Source organism: Bos indicus, chromosome 15 (genome assembly GCF_029378745.1).
Source record: "Bos indicus isolate NIAB-ARS_2022 breed Sahiwal x Tharparkar chromosome 15, NIAB-ARS_B.indTharparkar_mat_pri_1.0, whole genome shotgun sequence".
NCBI classification, from domain to species: Eukaryota; Metazoa; Chordata; class Mammalia; order Artiodactyla; family Bovidae; genus Bos; species Bos indicus.
In genome coordinates this window covers 43,818,496-43,845,192 of record NC_091774.1, presented here as the reverse complement: position 1 = coordinate 43,845,192, position 26,697 = coordinate 43,818,496, and the positions used below count along the sequence as shown (strand labels likewise).

Sequence of the window (26,697 nt, the reverse complement as noted above, 5' to 3'; positions counted from 1 at the left end):
CTTTGGGCTGGCCCTAGGCTCAGGAGAGAACAAAAAAGATAAGCGGATATATTAGAAGTTTCTTTTTAATTCTCCAATCCTTTCTCCCTGAAGACAAGAAAGAGACCAATAAAACATCCTATGCCCAGGAAGTATGCAGGTCATTTGAGTGCCACAGAGAGGAGGACCCCCAAAACTCTGAGGTACCCAATGAGGATTCCATTCTTCTCACTACCTCTGCAAGAAAGCTATTTGGGGAGGTGAGAGATGCAGGTTGAGAAGATAGGAAGAATAGATAACAGATAATAATAGAATTATTCTTCTACAGATAAAGAAGAAGAAGAAATGCTGCATCACAAAAATCACCCAAACAAGAAAAGTCCTCCCATCTTTATGGGAACTGACCCAAGGTAGAACTCAACAAGAGCTCACTGGCTGACCAGCAGCTGAAGGAGCCAGAATAGACCATAGGAGGTCCCATAAAAGGAACCAACAGCCAAAAGGGAGGATCAGTGCTTCCTGTAGTGGTTGTGGCTTAGTCTCAAGAATCCAGGTCTTCAGAACTCAGTTCAGAGAGCACCCAGTCAACTGCTTGTCTGAATGTTCCTACTAAAACAAGCATGCTGTGTTGAGCGCTGCCAAAGAGTTATTATTCAACAACAGGAAAACAGAAAACATTTTGCAGCGTAAGTGCACAATAGTGTTCTACACAGAAAGGAATAAAGAAAAAGAAGAAATGCTGCAAAACCTTCACATGCAATTTGAGTTTAGGTGAATTCAGCAGCAATGATACACCACATACTCTCCTTTCCCGTGGGTTTCCAATCCCTCCCGCCACTCCCAGGAGCTGGTTCTACTCCAAGTGGAATGGCCTTACTTGGTGAGCTCATGGTCTGAGAGAAGCTGCTTCAGGTGTCTAGAAAGTAACTTTTTTTCCATGGACAGACGCACCCACGCTCTGGCTTTTCCCACATCAGTCTTGATTTCCCCAATGTTCTGGATGTGCCTGAAGGACAAATGGGGAAAGTGAAGTGGAGGGTGGGGTGGGGAATGAACTCACTACCAACACCTCCCCTGTAACGCCAAAGGAAGTCTGGTGAGGCAGTCCCACCCCGTCCTGAGAGACTCCATCTCTCTTGTTCTCAAAATCCTGAGCTTCCATGAAGCTTTGAAAGATAGGCTCACCATAATTTAGGGAGTTGGTGAGGAAGACAGTACAGCTTTCAAAAAGCAAGGCTAACCCCAGAGCTCTTAGGCCTTGAAACACTCTGGTGTAATTCTCCAAAAATGTATGGAAACACAACTGCTTGTACAGCTCTACAAATGCATCATGAAACACAGGACCAATGAGGAGGCTTCCTGGTTAAATGAGAGGTTGTAGAAGCCCAGGTCACTGAGACTCTGCTATTTAAAGTGGACTCCTAAGCAGCAACTGAAAACAGAATTTGAGTGGCTAATTACAAATGAGCCCAGACTGACCTCATATCCTGAATGAGGGAGATTCTCAGGGGAGACATGACGGAGCTGGCATCAGACTTCCTCCGCTCTGAATCAAGAAATATTCCTAGGGAAAAAAAAACGTTGCTTAAGTCCAAAGAGATTTGACTACCGAAATAGCTAAGTACTCTTCTTATCTCAAACCACAAATCTCTACAGAAAAAAAGCTGGTTACTTTGAAAACACTTTAATCAACCATTTCATGAACATTAAGTACCTATTAGGTACCAGATTCTATACTTTTATGCATCTTGTATCACTTAATTCTCTAACAACTTATAAAATAGCCATGGACAGTATCACAGAGGAGAAAACTGAAATTCAGAGGGGTGAGCTGCTTTGCCCCCAGTCAGCAAGTAGCAAAGTTGGGACTGGAAGGAACACAGATCCTCTGGCTCCTAATCCAACATGTTCTCATCATAATCCTTGAAAGCAGTGCTTCTGCTCAGAGCTATACTCATGTCCTACTCCTGCCTCAAAATGGACTACAGAAAGACCAAGGGAATGTGTAAGGAATGCTTAGGACTTCTAGACACAATACCTGTATATCCCCATGTCTAGCCCAATGTTTAAAATTAGTATCCTCATTATTCAGCTGCTGAGACTTTGTGGCTACACTTTATCCCTTGGCAATAACTTCCATGGCCTTCGTAAGAAGATTCTGTTCTCATACCCAGCAAGTGGACTCAAAAACTCCTTATGAGGTTACTCAGGGAGCTTCTGAATCTGGTTTTTTGCCAACTATTGATATTTTCCCCACGTGCAGTGAGTGCTTGTTGAGATCAACTAGTTCAAGGGCAAAGACAACAAACACTGAGTTCATGACTACCTTTTCACCTCCACTTAAACTGATTTTTACCATTAGGACAAGAACATTTAAGAAAAGTAAACAAACTCCCTGGCAGAGAGACGAGAATGAGGGATGGTATGAAGAGGAGATGCTGCCAAGAAGAAAAGGAAGAAGGGAGACAGTCCTGGAAAAGACACTGCACGAGGTTATAAAGAACAGCAGACCAGGAGATGAGAGGCCTGACTCCTGATCTGGCCTCTTCTATCAATTCACTGTGTGATCTTAAGTAAATTCAATTCCTCTCTGGATCCCAGTTTCTGTCTCTTGTAAAATAAGGGGACTGGACTAGATGATTTCTGGGGTCCTTGCCAACTTTGATATTTTTTATTAAACAGAAACAGAAAGCAACTTCAAGGGATCATGCATACCAGGCCTGGACTTTGAGAAGTTCCAAGGCAGGACACTGACAAAAAGGCTCTCTTAAGTGATGGGAAATCATCTCAATGCTCATCTCAGACAAATAAAACAAAAGAGTCTGAAAACACTTGCTCCAAACACAGGACATCAGTATCAATCCAAATTCATTTAAAATCCAAATTTATTCTAAGGGTGGCCTCTTGCTGATATAAATCTTCTATCTGACTGATCAAAAGTGTATGCTGCTGCTGCTGCTGCTGCTAAGTCGCTTTAGTTGTGTCCGACTCTTAGCGACCCCATGGACTGCAGCCCACCAGGCTCCTCCGTCCGTGGGATTTTCCAGGCACGAGTACTGGAGTGGGGTGCCATTGCCTTCTCTGTCAAAAGTGTATAGAAACACATAATAAAAGCAAACCCCACGACCTTGGCATGTTCTGTGGTCCAGAGAGCCCTGTGGCTTAAACACTACAGAGTGAAGGCTTCATTGACGTGGAACAGTCTGCTAAAGAGGATCACTTCAGTGGGGGACGGGAAAGTGAGTGGAGGGAGCTTGCCCAATGGTGCTAAGACCATCTTACCTGAGGTACTGAGGCTTCCTGATGTGAGTTTTCTCTGCCGGTTTTCCTGATAATGTAACAGGTGGGACCACAAGGCTGATTTCCCCTGGAACCAATGCAAGGGAGAAATATCTATCAGTTTAGATTTCTAAGGGTAAGTCATCTAGTGAGCAAAGTCAGAGATAATTTGAACATACAGATGTGAGCTTTTGCTAAAAAGTATCTGTCCTATTTTTTATCTCAATATATACCCAGATGCAATGTATATAAATATATATCCCCTACCTAAAATTAAGGAGAAATACAAAGAACGGAAGGGAACAGAAAAAGGAAATGGTCCCCCACTGGGAATAGGAAGGACATGGTCAAAAAAAGAGCCTGAGAATAGACCAGTGGATAAGAAAGAAAAAAGCAAATAATCTATCAATCTCTAAATGGTCTGTTGGTTGAAGGTCAGCTTGGGTAGTGCATGATGGCTTTTGCAGAGGAACAGATACCCAGCCTACAAGATTCTATAACAGCTCCCAAATTTCCTAAAGTAGTTAAAAGCATTCCTGCCCTCTGCAGCCTAGGGAGAGTACATCATCACAAGGATGAGGATTTACTGTGAAAGATATTTTGAAGAAGCCTGCAGAAGAGGCAGCTGGTACTTAACTGCACGTCTAAGATATACTACTGTCAACAAAGCAGAACCTCGGCACTTGAAAATGTAAAAGCTGCAGTTTAAACTGCGGGAGACATGTAGCAGTTTGTCATTTTCAGTTCAGTACAGACACTCAGTTGTGTCTGACTCTGCGACCCCATGAACTGCAGCACACCAGGCCTTCCTGTCCATCACCAACTCCCAGAGTTTACTCAAACTCATGTCCATCAAGATGGTGATGCCATCCAACCATCTCATCCTCTGTCATCCCCTTCTCCTCCCGCCCTCAATCTTTCCCAGCATCAGGGTCTTTTCCAATGAGTCAGCTCTTTGCATCAGAAGGCCAAAGTACTGGTGCCTCAGCTTCAGCATCATTCCTTCCAATGAATATTCAAGATTGATTTCTTTTAGGATTGACCTATTTGATCTTCCTGCTGTCCAAGGGTCTCTCAAGAGTCTTTTCCAACATCACAGTTCAAAAGCATCAATTCTTCGGCACTCAGCTTTCTTTATAGTCCAACTCTCACATCCATACATGACTACTCGAAAAACCAAAGCTTTGACTAGACGGACCTTTGTTGGCAAAGTAGTGTCTCTGCTTTTTAATATTCTGTCTAGGTTGGTCATAACTTTTCTTCCAAGGAGTAAGCGTCTTTTAATTTCATGGCTGCAGTCACCATCTGCAGTGATTCTGGAGCCCAATAAAATAATGTCTGCCACTGTTTTCACTGTTTCCCTATCTACTTGCAATGAAGTGATGGGACCAGATGTTATGATCTTAGTTTTCTGAATGTTCAGCTTTAAGCCAACTTTTTCACTCTCCTCTTTCTCTTCCATCAAGAGGCTCTTTAGTTCTTCTTCACTTTCTGCCATAAAGGTGGTGTCATCTGCATATCTGAGGTTATTGATATTTCTCCCGGCAATCTTGATTCCAGCTTGTACTTCATTCAGCCCAGCATTTCTCAGGGCTGAATGATGTACTTCTGCATATAAGTTAAATAAACAGGGTGACAATATACAGCCTTGACATATTCCTTTTCCTATTTGGAACCAGTCTGTTGTTCCATGTCCAGTTCTAACTGTTGCTTCCTGACCTGCATACAGATTTTTCAAGAGGCAGGTCAGATGGTCTGGTATTCCCATCTCCTTCAAAATTTTCCACAGTTTGTGGTGATCCACACAGTCAAAAGCTTTGACATAGTCAAATAAAGCAGAAATAGATGTTTTTCTGGAACTCTCTTGCTTTTTTGATGATCCAGCGGATGCTGGCAATTTGCTCTCTGGTTCCTCTGCCTTTTCTAAAACCAGCTTGAACATCTGGAAGTTCATAGTTCACATATTGTTGAAGCCTGGCTTGGAGAATTTTGAGCATTTCGTAACTAGCCTGTGAGATGAGTGCAATTGTGCGGTAGTTTGAGCATTCTTTGACATTGCCTTTCTTTGGAATTGGAATGAAAACTGACCTTTTTCAGTCCTGTGGCTACTGCTGTGTTTTTCAAATTTGCTGGCATATTGAGTGCAGCACTTTCACAGCATCATCTTTCAGGATTTGGAATAGCTCAGCTGGAATTCCATCACCTCCACTAGCTTTGTTTGTAGTGATGCTTCTTAAGGCCCATCTGACTTCACATTACAGGATGTCTGGCTCTAGGTAAGTGATCACACCATCGTGATTATCTGGGTCATGAAGATCTTTTTTGTACAGTTCTTCTGTGTATTCTTGCCACCTCTTCTTAATATCTTCTACTTCTGTTAGTTCCTTACCATTTCTGTCCTGTATTGTGCCCATCTTTGCATGAAATGTTCCCCTGGTATCTCTAATTTTCTTGAAGAGCTCTCTAGTCTTTCCCATTCTATTGTTTTCCTCTATTTCTTTGCACTGATCACTGAGGAAGGCTTTTGTCTCTCTCCTTGCTATTCTTTGGAACTCTGCATTCAAATGGGTATATCTTTCCTTTTCTCTGTTGCTTTTCACTTCCCTTCTTCTCAAAGCTACTTGTAAGGCCTCCTCAGACAACCATTTTGTTTTTTTGCATTTCTTTTTCTTGGGGATGGTCTTGATTCCTGTTCTCTAATTAAGAACACAAACCTCTGGCCATAGTTCATCAAGCACTCTGTCTATCAGATCTAGTCCCTTAAATCTATTTCTCATTTCCACTGTATATTTGTAAGGGATTTGATTTAAGTCATACCTGAATGGTCTAGTGGTTTTCCCTACTTTCTTCAATTTAAGTCTGAATTTGGCAATTAGGAGTTCATGATCTGAGCCACAGTCAGCTCCTGGTCTTGTTTTTGCTGACTGTATAGAGCTTCTCCACCTTTGGCTGCAAAGAATTAATCAATCTGATTTTGGTGCTGACCACCTGGTGATGTCCATGTGTAGAGTCTTCTCTAGTGTTGTTGGAAGAGGGTGTTTGCCATGAACAGTGTGTTCTTTTGGCAAAGCTCTATTAGCCTTTGCCCTGCTTCATTCTGTACTCCAAGGCCAAATTTGCCTGTTACTCCAGGTGTTTCTTGACTTCCTACTTTTCCATTTTGGGTTTTACCAAGACACAAATCTGAATAGTATTTTCAAGCCTGATGTTAAGGGAGCAATTTGCCTATAAAGTAAGTGAGCCTAGCTGGCCACCTAGCAACTGCTTTGTTTCCTTAGTCTAGTTATCCTTGTATACATAGAGACCCTTGTCTCTATGTTAACTTGTTATAGGATTAAAAATTTTACTTCAGATTCATGATAAATATTCTCACATAGCAGATATAAATGTAGTATAATTTTAATAGTAGGATTTATTATGGTCATTTTACAAGTGATTTAGTTCTATATTTTACAAGAGTAATAATGACAGAAACTACCATGTCTTGACATTTTCTATGAACTAAGCACTATGTTAAAAGTTTAAAATACAATATTTTACTTAATGCTTCTAACAATTCTACAATGTAGGTACCTCTACCTTCATTTTCTTTAGAAAAGAACAAACTGAGAATCAACTAAGTAACTTGTAAAAGATCATATAACTAGTAAGTAGGGTATTGGGATGCAAGTTTAAGTACAGCTAATATTAGAACCATTACTGTTAATAATGATGCTATATGGGGAGCTTCTGGAAGACAGCATTTAACTTCTGAAGCTGTATTTTCTGAAGAAAATTTTATATTTGGCAATGAATGTGGGGAATTAAGTCTCAAGATTTTTCCCATGAGAATATGGAAGCTCTATTTTATTTTTATCCACCAATTAACCTGATTTGGGGAGGGGGGTGAATCAAGCATGTGAATGGGAAAAATCCCCCATCTACAGATCACTAAGCTGTTGACATGAACTTTCTGTAGGTTTGGATTTCCTACAAGATTTAACCAACTTAAAACCCAACAACCTTAATGGCAGTTTTTAAAAAAACACACAATTAGAAAAGACCATTTTTTAAATTCACTGAAATACCAAATGTTTGAGAAAACAGATGTTCAACAAAATCAATGAGACTTATAATTCTTATACTGTTACGAACTGGTTTATTAATACTATAAAGAAAAAGACAATATGAGAGCTCAAAATATTCACGGTCTTTGATTTAGTTAATTCAACTTCTAGAAACCCATATATCCATCCATTTGCCAAAACCATTATTAACTCTTGAAAAAGCAGAGACTGCCTTATTCATCACTGTATCCCCTAAATATAGGCAGACTAAGAAGGCAGGCTCCTTTAACACAACGGTCTGGATGTGACACAGAAATACAGCTGGTCACCAGAGTCCTCACATGTAATGATGCCAAAGAGCCAAAGGCAAGAGCAACACCAGCCACGGTGCCAGAAGGACACCCAGGTGCTCAGTGACTGCAAAGGGGCTGACTGGGACTTCAAGATTCAATATTGCCCAACTACACATTTGGGAATGTGGCCAAACAATATACAGCACCAGATTCTCCAAGAATGTCACATGCATGAAAGATGAGAAACAACCCCTTTTCACTGATCAGTCCTGAAATGGCAACAGTTACTAAACCAGTATGAGAAAACCAAACCTCAGAAAAATATACTAAAGGAAGTCCATATCCTTGGAAGATGTCACCAGAAGCCAAAGAGAGTGGTGAGGTTAACACAGGTTCTTATGAGGACCTGCTGTTGGCAGCCTTTCAGGCAGGCAGCTGGTAACAAACTGAGACTAGCAGCAAAAACGGTGGTTTGGGTTCTCTTTGACTTTCTAAGCAAGTAAGTAGTTGTTCAACAAGGTGCCCCCAGAGGGGACTGAGATGATCACTCTTTGAGAGTGAATTTGGTCACAGTTGGGTACATGATTGAGGGGACCAGGGAGCCAGGTATAATCCCTGGACTGAAACATAACTGAGGAATTTCTCAGCAGGAGAGAAAAGTGGTCTAAACGAAGGTTAACAAAATGGAGGCCTAAAGAGAACACGCTGTAGGGATTTCAATCCCCAGCTGAACATGTGTCCCTGCCAGAAAACAGAGATCTTCAATTCCTTCTGTGACACTGTCAGTGCTTCACATGTAGAGCTCCAAAATCAGAACTCAGGATAAAATGGAAGCTCAACTGAAAAGTTCCCACTATTCTGTACTGGTTGCTCACCAGTAAGTAGCCTCTGTCTATCCAGACTGAGAGGGGGATCAAACGGGCTCCAAACAAAATTCCCCAGGCTGTGGGAACTCCTAAAGGATATGGTTGCAAAGCCTCAGAGGACAAGTTTAAGACACCTGTGATGATATGGTATTACTATTTTTTAACACCTAACTCCCTAAAGATTTTTATGGAGAATAATAAGTTTGGGGGGAGCATATATTTTACTAAAAAACTGAAAGAGCTCAACTATATTGCCAGGCTTGCTAAACTTAAAAGAAAATGATAAAATGATCATATATAGTCTACTCATTTATTACAGAGAAAAGGAAAGAAATATAAATCCATCACATAGAACCTGGCATAATAAGAGTTATTGTATGGTGCATACCTACCACAGGCCACGTACTTTTTTTTTTTTTAACCATATCTAATTATCATAACAACCCTGAAAGCTAGGTTTTATTAACTCTGTAGTATAGATAAGGAAGATGAGACTCAGAAATTCTAAGTCACTTAAAGTTATCAAGAAGAGCTAGGATTAAAAACCAGGTCTTTCTGATTTCAATGCCTATAGTGTTGCTGCTCTACTACAAAACTCTCAACATTTTAGGAATGTGATATACAATTACTAACATTTTTAAAAGCTTATAATAATAGTGCTGTTCTTAATACTGATAAATCAGAAATAAATTAGATAACCAATAATAAAGGCTTAATTTAAGTACTGTACATCTATACAGTGAAAAGAGTAATTAAAACTGAACTTTTAGAAGAATAACCACAAACATTTTTAGAGAACCTCCCAGTTATAACAAGCTCTGAACTTAGTGCTTCACACAAATTATCTTTTCAAATCTTCATAAGAGTCCTATGGAGGTGTGTTCTTTTACAATTCCATCATGGACACGAGGAAAAAGAATCTTACAGAAGCTAGGTACTGTGCTCAGTTTCACAGACTGAAAGCAGGAGTTAAACCCAGGACTATCTGACTTATAGTCTCAGCTCTTAAATACTTACCATACTATCACCTAAATTAGTTAAGAACATGGAGAAGACATTCTGAGGCAAGAAAAAACAAGTTCCAAAATATTATGTACAGGATGATCCTATTTGAATTGAAAAAAAAAAAAGAACTTTATTGAGACATAATTCATATTACCATAAAATTCACACTTATTAGGTGTACAATTTTCTATACCAAAAAAAAAAATCAATTTCAAGTCTCACTCCACAAGCACCATGTGCTATTCTTTAAAGCCAGCCAGCTGGAAAAGTGGGGAAACTAGTATGCAAAAAGAGGAAGATAGTCTGCTCAAAAGGGAGAGGCCAGACATTCATTACCTGTTTCACCTGTAGCCCATGACTCCAAATCCTTTCCAGTAGGTCACAAAGACTGGCAATCAAGGTGTTCTCTTCCACCCCCGTGATGTTCACTTCCCCATGGCCTAGTTCCACAGCCTCTCGCCCCATCTTCTCCACCAGCATCCTCTTGGTCTATAAGAAATCAGTCGGTAAGATTAGACACCCACATTAGCCAGATGACATTCAACTAGACAGGCTTGTGGCCACCTGCCAGGTACATCTGTTGGACTGAGAGGAAGACCCACAGGTAAAGAGTGTATTTATTTTTCACCATATCGGTCAGGTTATATAGTAAAGTGCTTTCTTTAAAGAAGATAAAAACACAGAAATCACTGACCGTGGACATGTCATTTCATCACTCGGGATTCAGTGTTTTTACTTATGAGATGAAAAGAGTTGAATAAAACCCTTTGGTCATGCTCATCTCAGACATTCTCTGATTCTCATTGCCTAACTGACCTTTTAAACAAATCTTTAAAAACATTTAATCCCAGAAATATATCTGAAGTACCTGCCAATGGGATAAAAAGTTGAGAAGTAATTTACTTTTAGGTAAAAAAATTTTCATGTGCTCACTGTAAAACAAAAACTGTATAATGATAATTGCAGGTTTCATCACTATGTGCCAGGCACTGTACTAAGTATAACATTATCTCAGTTAAGCCAAATAGCTCTGTAAGAAGTTATTATTTTTCACAATTTATTGATAATGAAATTGAGGTCAGAGAACTTAAGTAACTTGCCCAAATTCACACAGCAAAGTAGTAGCAGATCTGGTCTTTGAATCTAAAGCTGCTTGAATATTGAATTCAAGTTCTTAAGGAAGATTTGTGTTATAAATGTGTGACATATAAAAATCTGAGCAAGGAAAAAAATCACCCCATACTCTACCTTGAAGAAGCAACAACTCTTAACATTCTGGCATATTTCTTTTCTGGTACTACTATTTTTAACATTTTTATTGTGAAATATATCTCATATACATACACATGTATGTGTTTATGTGAGTGTATACTATTAGACTAACATGACCTAAGGTTAAGAAAAACAATAATGCCCATCTATACCTTTGAAGAACCCTATATGCCTTCTCCAATCACCTTCCCACTCTAGAAGTGATCACTGTCCTGACTTACACAATAAAACTACAGAAAAGCAAGGAAATGATTAACAATATAGTTTATTTTCTTTTCTTTTTCACTTTATGTCTGTGAAATTCATATACACTGAACAGATCTGTTGTGCAATTTAAAATATGTTAAGGTTATAAATATGCTGCATTTGCACACATACAAAAAAATTGCAAAAGAATATAAGGAAATTTTGGGAAGTGACAGACATCCTGATTGTACTAGTGGTATCACCAGTGTATGCACATGGATATACGTATACCTTTGGCCAATTTGTGTTGCTATATGGCAGAAACCAATATTGTAAAGCAATTATTCTCCATTTAAAAAAAAATTTAAAAAAAATTTTTAATCATCTATAGATCCCTCCAAAAAAAAAAAATGATCAAGACGTATACATAAATGTGTGCCATTTTTTATATATCAATTACACCTCAATAAAATACCTTTAAAAAAATTGAGATTCTTATAGAATGGCAAAAAAACATGCCAACAGCAAACAAACTGAGTAACACACTTTGACACACAGCAGGCACTCAGTGAAATCTTTTGTTTCTAGATACATGAAATCAGTGTTATCAGTACACTAGAGGGGCAAAAATATTTGCATATGTGTAAAATGAATCTGTTGACAATTTAACTATATTAAAACTAATGATTTTAAGTAAGTAACACAAGATGTCTAAAATTAAAAACTACCACTGCCTCTCAGCTTTAAAGAATACATATTAAATTTTTATCAAGCAAACTATGCTTGCTCTCAATCAATGTTACATGTTATGTAAAACAAATACATCTAATTCCAAGTTAACAGGATCTTAACATTAGAACTATCTCATTATATTAACAATATTTTAAAAATCAAGAGAAGAATGGTCAGAGCTAAGCCTTGGTCTCACCTTGGCTGCCAAGGAAAATACACATTCAGAAGAGCCCACAGCTCACCTTGTTGCGGCATTCCTTCAGCAGACCTTCCACAAACTTCCAGTTGGTCTGGGCAATCACTGACGGGGAGAGGTTGGACAGTTTGGGCTGGCGGATGGTGCTGCCCATATTCCTGGCTTCCTGGATGTACTTCTAAAGCAAAAGGAAAAATCAAAGACTTTGTGCCCATGCATACAAATCACAGGCAACCAGTACAGATGGGTGCCTGAAGAGGGCACTATCACCCTGCACTATCTTACTGAATCATTCTTAGGCTCAGGACAAAGTTTAAAAAGCAACTGTATCTTAGGGAAAACTAAGAGAACAGGGTGAATTAATTCTTCTTCTGAGGTAAAGCACTCCATGAGTGCTGGAATTATCTTGGCTTTAATGATACAAAAGGTAAAAAACACACAGCTGTAACACGTATGTGCAAACTCCTATGCGTGGACAAACCAACTATAATCTCAGAGTACTATTGAGAAAAATCATTTTCCCCACCAAGTTGGGAGGAATTTAATCCCTCTGCTCATATCAAAGATATCCATCTTTGCTAAACTGTTGTAAAGTTGTCTCAGACTTTTTGTGACCCCATGGACTGCAGCACGCCAACCTCCCCTGTTCTTCACTATCTCCTGGAGTTTGCTCAGATTCATATTCATTGAGTCAGTGATGCTAATCATCTCATTGTCTGCCACTCCCTTTACCTTTTACCTTTAATCTTTCCCAGTATCAGGGTCTTTTCCAATGAGTCCACTCTTTGCATCAAGTGATCAAAGCAGTGGAGTTTCAGCATGAGTCCTTCCAATGAATATTCAGGGCTGACTTCCTTTAGGATTAACTGGTCTGATCTCCTAGCTGTCCAAGGGACTCTCAAGAGTCTTCTCCAGCACCCCCATTTAAAAGCATCAATTCTTTAACACTCAGCCTTCCTTATGGTCCAACACTCACATTCGTACACTACTACTGGAAAAACCATAGCTTTGACTAGACAGACCTTTGTTGCCAAAGTGATGTCTCTGCTTTCTAATATGCTATCTAGGTTAGTCATAGCTTTTCTTCCAAGGAGTAAGCATCTTTTAATTTCATGGCTGCAATCACCATCTGCAGTGATTTGGGAGCCCAAGAAAATAAAATCTGTCACTGCTTCCACTTTTTCCCCATCTATTTGCCATAAACTGATAGGACCAGATGCCATGATCTTAGTTTTTTAAATGTTGAGTTTTAAGCCAGCTTTTTCAGTCTCCTCTTTCACTTTCATCAAGAAGCTCTTTAGTTCCTCTTCACTTTCTGCCATTAGAGTAGTATCATCCGCATATCTGAGGTTGCTGTTATTTCTCCTGGCAATCTTGATTCCAGCTTGTGATTCACCCAGTTCGGCATCTCACATGAAGTACTCTTGCATGTGTGCACACTCAAAACAAATGCATTTTCTGCTTTTCTATAATTTGCTGGTGATTCCCCACATGCTGTCTGTTTTAACACAGAACCCACATCAATGCAATAAACTGTACACTGACACCTTCTCAGTATCCCAGTTTCACAACCAACATTTGTACCCAACTTCTTTCTTGCCCATGTTTATTCCAGAAGTACAATTCTGTCCATTCTACTTTCTGCCCCCTCATTCTGCCCCTACTATCAACCCTCAAGATTAGGCTTCAATTACTATCACCTGTACTACTGCTATCTGATTTCTAACTTGCTAGCTACCTCCAGTACCTCTTGCTTCCAAAATATTCTGCCCACAGTCTCCTTTACACAATCCACCACCACACTTTAGATCCTTCCATCTCCTCTACTTGCAATGCGCATCTCTGTTCCTAATAATCCTATCATCCAAGACTAAAACAGATGTTAGTTCCTCTAAGCAGTCTTGTTTGAGATTATCCCAGACACAATGGAACTCTGTTTTCTCTAATCAGTAATCAAACACTGGTATGCCTCCCATACAGCTCTTTCAAAAGATTCTTCTACTAAAGACTAAAAGATTCTTCTACTAAAGGCATACCTGCCTTTGCTCCCTTAGTAAACTGGCATTCCCTGAGGACAAGGGTATCTCCTTGTCATTTTTATATTTCAAAGTGTTTACTACAGTGATTTTGACCAAGAAAGCATGCTCAATAAACCCTGCTGAAAGAAGTATTATGGAGGTTAGATGGAAGACCTAGAGGAGAACTTTAAAAATAACACCCACACCCTACACCCATTATGCCATCCTCACAAAAACATTAAGTGCAACTGTACCCTATAAACCAGCCGTTAAAAATTCATGACCATACTTTGCAATTTTATTCATTTAAAAAACAGCAAAAGCAATATATTTTCCCATCCACTGAGGTGCTAGACACATATGAAAATAATATGCTTTACTTGACTTTGTATAAAATGCAAACTGCAGGGTCTTTTCTTAAAGAGAAGTTGCTGAAATATGTTTCTGAAGCTTAAGCTCCATTTTCACAACTTCATTGCAACTCAGTAAGGCAGGGTCTGCAACTTGAGGTTTATAACTTGAGGTTACAGCAGTGCTGAAAAACTCTGCTTACAAGCAATGAGGACTCAGGTCAATTGAAGAATCCTCAATCCCCAGGCACCTGATAATAATATTCCCTTGGCTCCTCCAAGAAAAAAGTCAAGATTACCTCTTTTAAATTAAGATGAAGAAAAAAATAGGTAAAAAAGGCTTCTCCTCCCCAGGTTCAGAGATTCACAGCATTAACCCAAGTTCAGCTTTTCCTCCATCTCATTCTAACAAATTAACTTCTTTTCTATCATACCAAACACACACAAAAGCCTCAAGAATTTTCAAAGGAATTTTTCCAAGTTGTAGAATCTTACTCCCTGATGTTCCTGTCACCCCTACCACTCTCACTACACCTGGGAGAGAGTGAGTATCATGCATGAGTGACTACTGAAACAATAGTGAAAGGCTTTCTTCCAAGTACTGGGAGCATCACTAAACACAAGTGCAAGTCTGGCTCAGGAGAGGATGCATGTGGTTAGTGGCTGCTGCCACTTGTGAACCACTGTACATCCTTGTCACAAGCCAGGCCCGTATCACGTATCAGGAACTAACTCATTATTAACCCTTCCCTGTGGGAAGGATGTTTGAATCAGATCAGAGACCAAGGATATACGAAAGAGAAGGAGGGTACAGCATGGTAACAGGGTCATTTCTTATGATTCTCAAGGTGTCTTACCTCTCTCTGGTCATTGTCTAAGCGCAGGTGTTCTGTGTGCTGCTTCTGCCGGTCTTTACGCCTCCACTGGGCAGGAGCATTTCTTTTTGTCCACCTGACAGAATCAAAGCAGACAATTAAGAATATTCTGCTAAGAAAGTAAGGTCAACTTATAGGAGAAAACTTAAACATCTAGGGACCAATGGTAAGCTACCAAGAAGTCATCAGAGGTAGCTCAGAAACCTTGATATAAGGGCAGGTTAAAGATCAGTGACTGGGCAATAAAGAGATATTTTTCCAGGGAACCAAGACGTTCTCTCTCTTGAAACATCTACAGAAACTTCACTTGCAGATCCAAAACTATTTTCACTCATCTCTGCCTGGCCTTCGATAAACTCATCTCCAAAAGTTAACAAAGGAAAAACAATTCTGCCAAGTTACTGAGTTTCAGGTCAGACTCCAATTATTTCAACCACTACTTACTCTACTCCACCACTTACAGTGCTAGCTAGGTGCTGTCCAGTTATGAGATTTGCAGATGATTTCAACCCATCTGCAGTCTGGCCTTTTACAGGTCCTGATACATGGAGCTATCCCAATTTGCACAGTGGAGACAGGAGCTGATGATGCTCTGTCACCTGTTTCCTTGTTTAAACAAGTGAACAACCTGGACAGTTTGTATCTTCTCCACATTTGCTTTATAAAAGTCAAGGTCTTCTGGAAATGACAGTCTAGGTCCAGATACTATATTATCACTGTGACCTGGGAGCTGCACCAGGGAATCTCTGGGGTTGACTCACTTGTTGCTGGCTGGCCCAGTGGAAAGCACGTCAGACTGTAGCTTAGGGAAGAAGCCTGGTTCATACTTCCCTTGTCCAATCTTCATGTCAAGTAAATGGGGATGAACCGCAGTATGATCAATTTTTGCCAATCGCAGCTCAATTGCTTTCTCTGGATAAGAATGAAAAAGAAAGTGCAGTACTTTAAAAAATATATCAAATTCTGGGCCATATAACAAGTCTCAATAAATCTGAAATAACTTGAATCAGACAGTTAAGTCCTGTGACCAACAATAATCATTAATACCTTAACACTAAATAACACATTTCTAAATAAACCAGCGGTCGAAAAGGAAATCAAAAAAGGAAATAAAGTATTTTGAGCTGAATAAAAAGGAAAACACAAGATACCAAAATTTGTGAAACTTCATTCTTTAAAAAAGAATTTCCAAGATCTCCTCTAAATGTCACATTTTAAAGAATCTCTAAAAAGTCACCATTAGCTATGTTTTTACCATTTTCCAATCACACTGATTCAAGAAACTGAGCTGTCCATGCAGAATGAGATGAGGTAGCTGAGCTACTCTAGGCTAGAAATCTGAACCCAGCGGGAAGAACCCTGAACAAGCATTATTGGATTACATATCTCAGGAATATACCAATGGCATTACTCCTGGGAACAGACTGTGTAGTTGCGTGGAGGGTCTTTGATACTCATTTTTCTGAAAGGAGTCACAGAAATGAGGGTTAGTTAGCTCTCCTTCCATATCCCAAACCCCACATTCTAACAAGACCACAAGAATTCATGTCCTGGCCACAAATGAGACCAGCGTAATTCATATCAGTATTTGGTATTCAACAAATGGATTACAGATGGGCTGAGGACTGACTGCCTCAACCTCTGGGCAGGAGAACAAGGCCTCAAGTCACCACAGCCTCTCATTTTAGTCTCCAGTATAAGCAGACTCCTCCCTTTAGCCCCACAATGTTAAGGTTAAGTCGCTTCAGTTGTGTCCGACGCTTTGTGACTCTATGAACTATATAGCTTGCCAGGCTCCTCTGTCCATGGGATTCTCCAGGCAAGAATACTGGAGTGGGTTGCCATTTCCTCCTCCAGGGGATCTTCACGACACAGGGATCAAACTTGCATCTTTTATGCCTCCTGTATTAGCAGACAGGCTCTTTACCACTAGCGCCACCTGGGAAGCCCTCTGACCCCACAGAGCTATCTACAAAAGCAGGCTCCTGCTCTGGACACTCTTGGCTGCAGAAAACACACACCCAGGCAGGCCAGCTCTGCACACAGTGCCAAGGTCACACGTGTGCGGGCAATGCAATCCCTGCTCTGTGGGGGACCAGCCTGACCAGCTCTAATGGGCAGACCTGGAGAACACTTCAGGATGTGGGTCTCCTGGGGAGAGGACATGCATCCTGACCAAGCAGGCCCAAATTCAAGGCTTCCTGGCCTTAAGTGGTAGACCTGGACTCTCAAAGCCATATATAAATATTGTCATTTTCAAGTGTAACACAACATGAAAACATTGGGAAGTCCTGCTTTAAAGTGATGGTTTAGGAGATCACTTTGCTCCCCAGGACCAAAACCTTAGGCAGGGTTCTGGAATCTGAAACTGGATGTGTGCTCTAGGAGGCAAAGATGATTATGTCAGAGTACTCCACCTGCATGGGCAACATGTCCTCAAGTCTTGACCAAGAGGACTATCATCTTAATGAAAGGCCTAGAGCATGAGCTGAAAGATAAAGTCAGAAGGCTACCAAGCATAAGGTTGAGGAAGCCAGGACATTGTCCAAACTGTCACCACTTGTATCTTCAAAACCTAAAAAAATGCATGGCACATTCATTCATTCATTTAGTAAATACTTGGTGAGCACTTACCATACACTGGGCATGAAATATTTACGTTTAGTAAATGAACAAACAAAACATACCAATAAGCCACAAGGACACTGAATATCACTCACGAAGTGAGCGCACTACTTAATTTGACACCTCAGGCTGAGACTATTCTCTAGCTAAACCGATCCAGACAGAATCTCTGTGAACAAAAAGGTGTACTCCACCATGCAAGTAGCAAACAACTTTTAACATCTATATGTTCAAGGTATAATGTTAGAGGAGTGGGAGTAAGACAATGAGTAAATACAGTCTCAGATTTTAAATTGCTCCCCAATAATGATACCTCAGAACAGAGATTATAAAGGGGAGGCAAGAACAAGGTACAAAAGAGCTTAGCAAAGAAATCAACTCAGCCTGAGAGCATCAGAGAAGGCTTCAGAGGAAGAGAAACATCAGCTGGATTTCTGTTAGCAGCTTACTTACCCATAACTCACTCACCCCTTCTTTCTTGCTAATAGAATCTCAATACAGTTTGGGTTAACATTATACCAGGTCAATACTCACTTTCATAGCTTCCCTTGCACTTAACAGTAGTCACATAATATGCTTTTATGAGACAATAGAAGCTATTGGGAATTTCTGGGAAAGCTTTTGCTTTCTGATATAAGAGGGACGATACAGCTGGCATCAACTTTCCCCTTGGCCCTGAATTTGAACATAGAAGGCCTCTTGTAACAATGAGGCAATAAGCATGAATATAATAAAAGTCAACATGTTAAAAATATCAGAATGAAAAGATAGAATTTCATTTCCTGATTACACTGCTGAGCAGCCGAACCACCACCAATTTTGCCCCTCTTGATAATTTGAGAACAATAAGCCCCATTTATTTAATGCGCTGCTAATTAGATTCTCTAGTACTTATAGCAGGACCCATTCTTAACTGACACAGTGTTAAACGATGAGAAAAAGTTTGCCAGGCAAAAAAGATAGAGGAAAGCATTGCAGGCAATGGAAACAACTTATGCAAAAGCAGGAAACAAGAGAAAGAAGCTGGCATGTTTAGGAATAAGGACATGTTAGTGATATAATCCAAGAGGCTAGAAAGCTAGCAACAAGGAGGCCTCACTTGCTTCATCCACTGTGGTACACTTCTGGTACATGGATGTGCGCAGAGTAGGTGTCCGAACATTCAACAGCCTGATCTTGTCTACTCGGGAGTCAAACACCCGGAGCACAGGATCTTTATCATCATCGTCATGACACATGATTTTGTTGTCAATGAAAGAAGCAAACATCTGAGTCTCCAAGAATCTTGAGAGGAAAGGCAGGTAGGGTTCAGGCTGATCTGACAGAAAAGATGCCTGGTGGGACCAAAAGGAAAGAGAGAGTCATCGAGAGGGAAGAGGTCATGTCAGCCTCAATCAACCAAGCCTATATATAGGTTAATTGTTCTCTGAAGCTTCCTAGGTTTTTACAAAAAGCAAAGCGCAAAACCTCATCATTTTAAAAAATTTATGTATTTCAAATATCCTGAAACTTTGACACACCGGCCTAAACTTACTCAAGTAACCTACTGTGGCAATCAACGTTCCCAGAATCCTGGTGTTCAACCTGCATGTGCATCTGTGCCTGAGAGAGCTCCGACTGAAGGTAAATCACCTGATAGCACTAACCCGCACCCTGCTCTAAAGCAACCCAACACTTTACCAACATCAGAAGGACCGAGAACTTGTTTCCAGCACATTTTATGGAAGAAAAACTCATCTTCAGTCACATCTTTAAATGTTCTCATTTCTTACCACCTCCCCAGCAGGACTATATTAATACTTACTTTATCAAAATTTTGCATCTGCTCTCTGTTGGTAAACCAGGACTCCTTATCCTGGCTGGGCTGAATGACAAACACCTCATAATCTGCAAACATCTGAGTGAAACGATTTGCAAAAACTTCCCGGATCTGAATGTTTAGCTGGTAAATCCTGAGTTCTTCTTCATCACACTGAACTTTGAGATCCTTATTGCTACTGGGGTCTTCACGCACTTCCAACTACAAAAACAAAACAAAATAAAACAGTTGAGAACACCCAAGTTTTTCTTTTTATCCCAAAGAAAGGCAACTCATCCTTTTTTCCCCACAAGAGTCATTCAAAAGAGAAAAAATGGGGGGAAAAAAAAGAAAGGAATTCTGACATGAAGAAGAGATAAATGAGGGTGTTCCACTTGCAGGAACCAGCAACTCAATGAAAGTGGAGAGAAACTCATTACAGGCAGAGAAACAGCAATAGAAGAAAAGGCACTAGTTATCCCAAGGGTCAGGAAAGAAGGAATTTGGGAAGGCAACAAGAAAATGATAATGCAAAGCACCAAGGTCAGACTCTCATTCTCCCTTCATCTCTTTTTCTCCCCCATATTAACGTTCCCTTTCTCCCTAAAAATTTTTCCTTACTGGTCTCTTTTAACCTCTTAAATCTCTCTAAATATTTCTCTGCTCTTCTTTAACTGGCCATTATTTTTCTTTTTTAATATCTGCACTACTAACAAACCAGGAAAATGACATGCTTCACACTGCACTAAAAAAAAAAAGCCCAACAAAATGATTACCCTATTTTGTTTATATGTAATTTAAGAAAGTGATATAACAGTGAGAATGGAGAGGGTGAAGAGATGAGTAAACAACTACGGAAAGCAGACAGTCTCATCAAAGTCAGGCAATGGAAAGCTAATACATCCCCGGGAAGAACAGAGGACTAGAATTCAAGAGGGCCAGGTTCTAACTTCAAATCAACCACATAGAGGCATTTAATCTTAAGCAAAACACTCAGGCTCTCTAAGTCAACAATTCCTGCTCTATGTGCTCTAGGTTGCTGTGACATTCACATGGCAATGGATCTGAAAGAGGTCCAAACTCAGACTGCCACCAACATCCCTCTAAGTCTCTGCTGCAGTGTTTAGAGAATGACAGCAGATTCTCCTTGATGTCCAAGTGAAAAGCTACCCAGATTTAGATTCAAGTAGCATTCACATAGGATCATGTTTGCCAGGGCCAAATCCAGAGTCTCCCATACAGAGCATCCTTTCACTACTCACAGGTATGCACTGGGTACTTTCTTACCCTATACTTTATTTGACCAGGTCATCACCTTAGCTCAGACCCATATACAACATCTTACCTTCTCCAGGCTCACCCCAGTCCTCTTGACCAAGGCCTGCAGGCGGGCGATAGTTTCATTCTCCTTGAGGAACTCATAGGAATGTAAAGGGGAGCCTGCGATGTTTCCATTCCTCTTGTCAGAGACGAGTTCAGAGGCCCGGAGCCTCTTCAGCTTGGAAGCACTCTCGCTACAGTGAAGGCTTCCTTCAGGGGGAATGCCAAATGCCATGAGAATCTCAGAGACTTCCTGGACAAACTCCAATTTGTTGGGAAACTGAGGCAAGTCCTCTGGTAACTCAATGAAGTGGTTGTCAATGTCCACAAAGCAGAGGTTAGCCTGGTAGTCAAAACAGGAGGACTGTGAACAACTCCAGAGTTATTTAGAGGAATAATCAACAAGAGAGGAAAGAGCAAACATCTGCAATGGGGATAAATTAGGTGTGGCATAAAGATGGGGTGGAAGGAGGTTGACCTGAGTTCCAATACTGCCCTGATGCTTTCCAGTCTTGGTATCTTGGGAAAGATATGAAACTCTGTTTCCTCAGTTATAAATGAAGATAAAAATATTTACCTTAGTGATAAGGATTATATAATAAGTACATAGATGCTTAGAATCTAGCACCAAATTCTCACATAGTAAATGCTCATAGAATATTTACTGAACTCACAAATTCTTACAACAGTAGAAAGAGTACTAGGAGAGTGTCACAAAGTCTGGGTACCAGATCTGACTCTGTCACTATCTCCCTATATGGCCCTGAGCATGCCAGTATTCCTTTCTGAGCCTCATTCCTGATTTGTAAGATTTGGTGGCTGGTCTTGATTTCTGTGCTTCCTTCTGGCTTTAAGACTGCTTCTGAGAGGATACAGTGAGACAGTACTTTCATACACTGCTGGGGAGGCAGGTAATCTGGATAAACAAAAAGCAACCTGGCAATAGTTATCCTTATTTTACAGACAAACTGACACAGAGAGGTTAAGTAACTTGTCCAAAGTCACACAGCTAGTAAGTAGTACATCCGGGATTTGAACTCAGCTAGCCTGACTTCAGTCATATCCTCAAGCTCGTAACCATCCACTCTTCTCCTGAGAGGTCTTAGTATGTTTCTTGTTCAGTTTAACTTAAATATTTCATAGTTCTCAACCATGTTGGAATTTTCAAGTAATGCTGCTATAAATTAGAAAAGTCGTCTATCTTTGTATATTTATAACCACGAACCTGTTGCCAAGTATCTTTGTATATTTATCTTATAACCATGAACCAATTGCCAAGACAATTGTCATTTGCTTCACTGCAGAGTATTATCATGTGCTTAATTAAGCATTTGTTATAACAAGGATAAAGAGACAACCAACATCAAGGATTTAGGACAGTGTTAGTATACAATAAATGTCAATCGACACTGTTATTATCACTGTGGAATATAAAATTTCAATAAATGAATATATACACAAGTACACACTATATATTATTATATAGGAAAATTCCATAATGAAAAGATGCTAATTATCCCCACATTTGTAAATTTAATGTAAAATGGTTTTAATTTCCAGAAAGATTTTTACTTTTTTGAAGGGCATATCTGATGAACTCACTGAATCTTACCTATAAAAATAAAAGAAAAAAATAGCCAAGAAAATTCTGCTGCATCTGCTGCTAAGTCACTTCAGTCGTGTCTGACTCTGTGTGACCCCATAGATGGCAGCCCACCAGGCTCCCCTGTCCCTGGGATTCTCCAGGCAAGAATACTGGAGTGGGTTGCCATTTCCTTCTCCAATGCATGCATGCATGCTAAGTCGCTTCAGTCGTGTCCAACTTTGTGCGACCCTATGGACAGCAGCCCACCAGGCTCCTATGTCCATGGGATTCTCTAGGCAAGAATACTGGAGTGGGTTGCCATTTCCTTCTCCCAAGAAAATTCTGAGGCCACACTTAGAAGGCGAAGAAGAACTAAAGAGCCTCTTGATGAAAGTGAAAGAGGAGAGTGAAAAAGTTGGTTTAAAACTCAACATTCAGAAAACTAAGGTCATGGCATCTGATCCCATCACTTCATGGCAAATAGATGGGGCAACAATGGAAACAGTGACAGACTTTCTTTTCTTTTCTTGGGCTCCAAAATCACTGCAAATGGTGACTGCAGTCATGAAATTAAAAGACGCTTACTCCTTGGAAGAAAAGTTATGACCAACCCAGATAGCATATTCAAAAGCAGAGACATTAGTTTGCCAACAAAGGTCCATCTAGTCAAAGCTTTGGTTTTTCCAATAGTCATGTATGGATGTGAGAGTTGGACTATAAAGAAAGCGAAGTGCCAAAGAATTGATGCTTTTGAATTTTGGTGCTGGAGAAGACTCTTGAGAGTCCCTTGGACAACAAGGAGATCCAACCAGTCAACACTAAAGAAAATCAGTCCTGAATATTCATTGGAAGGACTGATGCTGAAGCTGAAGCTCCAGTACTTTGGCCACCTATGCGAAGAGCTGACTCATTTGAAAAGACCCTAATGCTAGGAATGACTAAAGGCAGGAGGAGAAGGGACAACAGAGGATGAGATGGTTGGATGGCATTACTGACTGAGTTTGAGCAAGCTCCAAGAGTTGGTGATGGACAGGGAGGCCTGGCGTGCTGCAGTCCATGGGGTCACAAAGAGTCAGACATAACTGTGCAACTGAACTGAACTGCCTTGCTGGATTCTAATACAAATGTAAAACAACAATCTGTTGGAAAAGAATAGTCTTCAACAGACCAATCTATTGTGGATGGATCAGTCAATAAATGTTTTGGGGACAAATGGACATTTAGAAATGTTAAAAGTATAATACCATACTCAAAAATAAATTTGAGATAGACTGAAGATTTAAATATAAATAAAGCCACTTTGTCATTAAAAAAAATTTCTACCTTTTAGAGACACATATGAAATACATGATGATATAATAATGTTGGGTGAGATCTGCTTCAGAATAATCCAGTAGGGTTCATCCAGTAGGGTAAATGGGGAAAGGGTGGAGGATACAGAAAGAAGAGTTGGCCATGAGTTGATGATTACTGTGCAATGATGGATGTTAGCCTCTCTATTTTTACGTATGTTCAACATTTTCCATAACAAAAGGTGAAAAAATATAAAAACATTCACAAAAGTATTAAAAGAAAATATAAATGATTACTATTAAGCCTTAGGGTAGAGAGTTGGGCTTTCTAAACTTTGGTGGTGGTGGTGGTGGTGGTGGTGGTGATGGTGGTTTAGTTGCTAAGTCGTGTCTGACTCTTGCGACCCCATGGACTGTAGCCTACAAGGCTCCTCTGTCCATGGGATTCTCCAGGCAAGAATACTGGAGTGGGTTGCCATTTCCTTCTCCAGGGGATCTTTCCAACCCAGGAATCAAACCCGGGTCTCCTGCATTGCAGGCAGATTCTTTACCAAATGAGCTACAAGGGAAGCTTTAAACTTTATTCAAGGTTAAAAACCTTGTATAAATACTGCCATTAAAAAATTTTTTTTAATAATCTGGCAAACAATAATTGTCATACATAACATGTAAAAGATTAATATTCAAAGAAAGTATTGAGATAAAGCTAATTCATCCAGCTGGAAAATGGCTATGAAAGGCAAACAGAAGAAGTTTCTGTTAATTTCGAATATATGAAAAGATGTTCAGTTTCACTAATAAACCAAGAAATGCAAACAAAATATTTTTACCTACTAAGTTAGCAAAAATGTAAAAGATTTACAGTGTCCAACCCTGCCAAAGTTACTAGGAAACAAAGACTGTTACTGGGAATGTGAGTTGACAACTTTCTGGGAACAATCTTAAAGACGTTATTTTTTTAAACCAGTCCAACCCAGAAACTAGAAATTACCAATATTTTTATCTACCAATGTACTTCTCCCCAACCTACACAGTTTTACCCCCAGGTAATCACTATCCTGAATTCTATGTTATCTTTTTGCCTTTTTTCATTTATCACATATGTATACATGCCTTTAGATTCTTTGCTTGTTTTTAAATTCTGTAAAAGGATCACTGCTCTTTAAGTAGTCTTGTGGTACTACTTTTCTTCACTCAACATTGAGTTACTAACAATCAGCCGTTTTGTTTTATTTAACTATCCATTATTCATTTTCACTCTTACACAATATCCCACTGTGTGTATATATAACAATTTATCAATCTTCTCATCAAAAGGCCTTCAATTAGCTTCCTGTGTATTGCTTTTACACTTTCATACATGTTTTCTTGGACACAAGTACAAGATTTTCTCTTGGTTATATCCTAGGAGTGAAACTGCTATGTCATAATGTATGCAAATATTCAATTTTACAAGATAAGTCCTAGCTGCATTCCAAAATGGTTATAACAATTTACATTTTTGCCAACAATCTAAAGTGATCCTACTAATAATCCAAGTATTTTCCAAAACTTGGTATCATCAGATTTCTTAATATACCCACTTGAGTTCAGTTTAGTCGCTCAGTCGTGTCCAACTCTTTGCAACCCTATGGACTGCAGCAAGCCAGGCTTCCCTGTCCATCATCAACTCCCGGAGCTTGCTCAAACTTATATCAATCAAGTCAGTGATGCCATCCAACCATTTCATCCTCTGTTGTCCCCATCTCCTCCTGCCTTCAATCTTTCCCTGCATCAGGGTCTTTTCCAATAAGTCAGTTATTTGCATCAGGTGGCCAAAGTATTGGAGCTTCAGCATCAGTCCTTCCAATGAATATTTAGGACTGACTTCCTTTAGGGTTTTAGGGTTTGACCTCTTTGCAGTCCAAGGGACTCTCCAGTCTTCCTTAGCACCATAGTTCAAAAACATCCATCCTTCGGTGCTCACCTTTCTTTATGGTTCAACTCTCATATCCATACATGACTACTGGAAAAACCATAGCTTTGACTAGATGGACCTTTGCTGACAAAGTAATGCCTCTGCTTTCTAATATGCTCTCTAGGTTGGTCATAGCTTTTCTTCCAAGGAGCATCTTTTAATTTCATGGCTGCAGTCACCACTTGCAGTGATTTCGGAGCACAAGAAAATAAAGTCAGATACTGTTTCCACTTGACTGGGTACATTTAATTTACACTTTCCTGATTACAAGAAATGTGTATTTTTTATGCAATCTCTCTTCATATGTTTAGCCCATTTATCTATTGGGTTGCTCATCTTCTTACCTATTTGCAAAAGTTCTTTATAATCTCCTGATGATAACTCTTTATAGGTTGTATGTGTCCTATACATATCTTCTCCTAGCTTTTATCTTTTCATTTTAAAATGTCTTTTTCTTAATTAAAAAAATCAAATTTGTCAATCTTTTATTTTATGGAAAGTGTTTTCTTCATCTTGTTCACAAAGTTCCTACCCCGAGATCAAGACTGTACTAATGTTTTCTTCTAGATGATTTAAATTTTTGCTTTTGACATTTAAATGCTTATTCCACCTCAAGTTCACTTTGTTATGCGATTAAGGTAAGAATCCTTTTTTTCCTATGGACAAGCAATTTTTCCCGCTCCATTACTAAAAAGTTCTTTGACATGGTATGTATTATTATATATCAAAATGCTGTTCCACTGTTTCTGCTATTTATCCCTGTATCAGTAAGTCTTATATTCTAGGAGGCAGGAGGACCATATAGTAAGTCCAGCTTTATCTAACTATTCCACAGACTCTCAATCTATGAAAATTTCATGTTTTAACATGTCCATGTGCCATGTATGCATTCGTTCAATACACATTTGCTGACTGCATAAATTACTCCATTAACAAATCCATAACTAAAGAGAACTTTCCCATAACCAAGATTCAAAAATTAGAAGAATCACTTTAAAGTCCACTTTCCAGAGTTCCTCCACT

At 39.6% G+C, this 26,697-nt stretch overlaps 1 protein-coding gene across 5 annotated transcripts in view; it reads right to left on the bottom strand.

Annotated features, from left to right (window-relative positions):
* The window catches only part of DENND5A (DENN domain containing 5A), a 94,030-nt gene that overhangs the window by 11,472 nt on the left and 55,861 nt on the right, over window positions 1-26,697 (bottom strand). For all 5 annotated transcript variants that reach the window (XR_011570858.1, XM_070803694.1, XM_070803697.1 and 2 more), the window contains 10 exons: window positions 20,866-21,183; window positions 19,527-19,742; window positions 18,822-19,056; window positions 15,859-16,009; window positions 15,080-15,173; window positions 11,901-12,032; window positions 9,805-9,957; window positions 3,262-3,346; window positions 1,459-1,543; window positions 857-985 (listed from right to left, as the gene is read on the bottom strand). Coding sequence is in view for 4 of the 5 variants with exons in the window: in XM_070803694.1 (XP_070659795.1) it covers window positions 857-985; window positions 1,459-1,543; window positions 3,262-3,346; window positions 9,805-9,957; window positions 11,901-12,032; window positions 15,080-15,173; window positions 15,859-16,009; window positions 18,822-19,056; window positions 19,527-19,742; window positions 20,866-21,183 (1,598 nt within the window). In the remaining variant the exon portion in view is untranslated. The remainder of the gene's footprint in view (window positions 1-856; window positions 986-1,458; window positions 1,544-3,261; window positions 3,347-9,804; window positions 9,958-11,900; window positions 12,033-15,079; window positions 15,174-15,858; window positions 16,010-18,821; window positions 19,057-19,526; window positions 19,743-20,865; window positions 21,184-26,697) is intronic.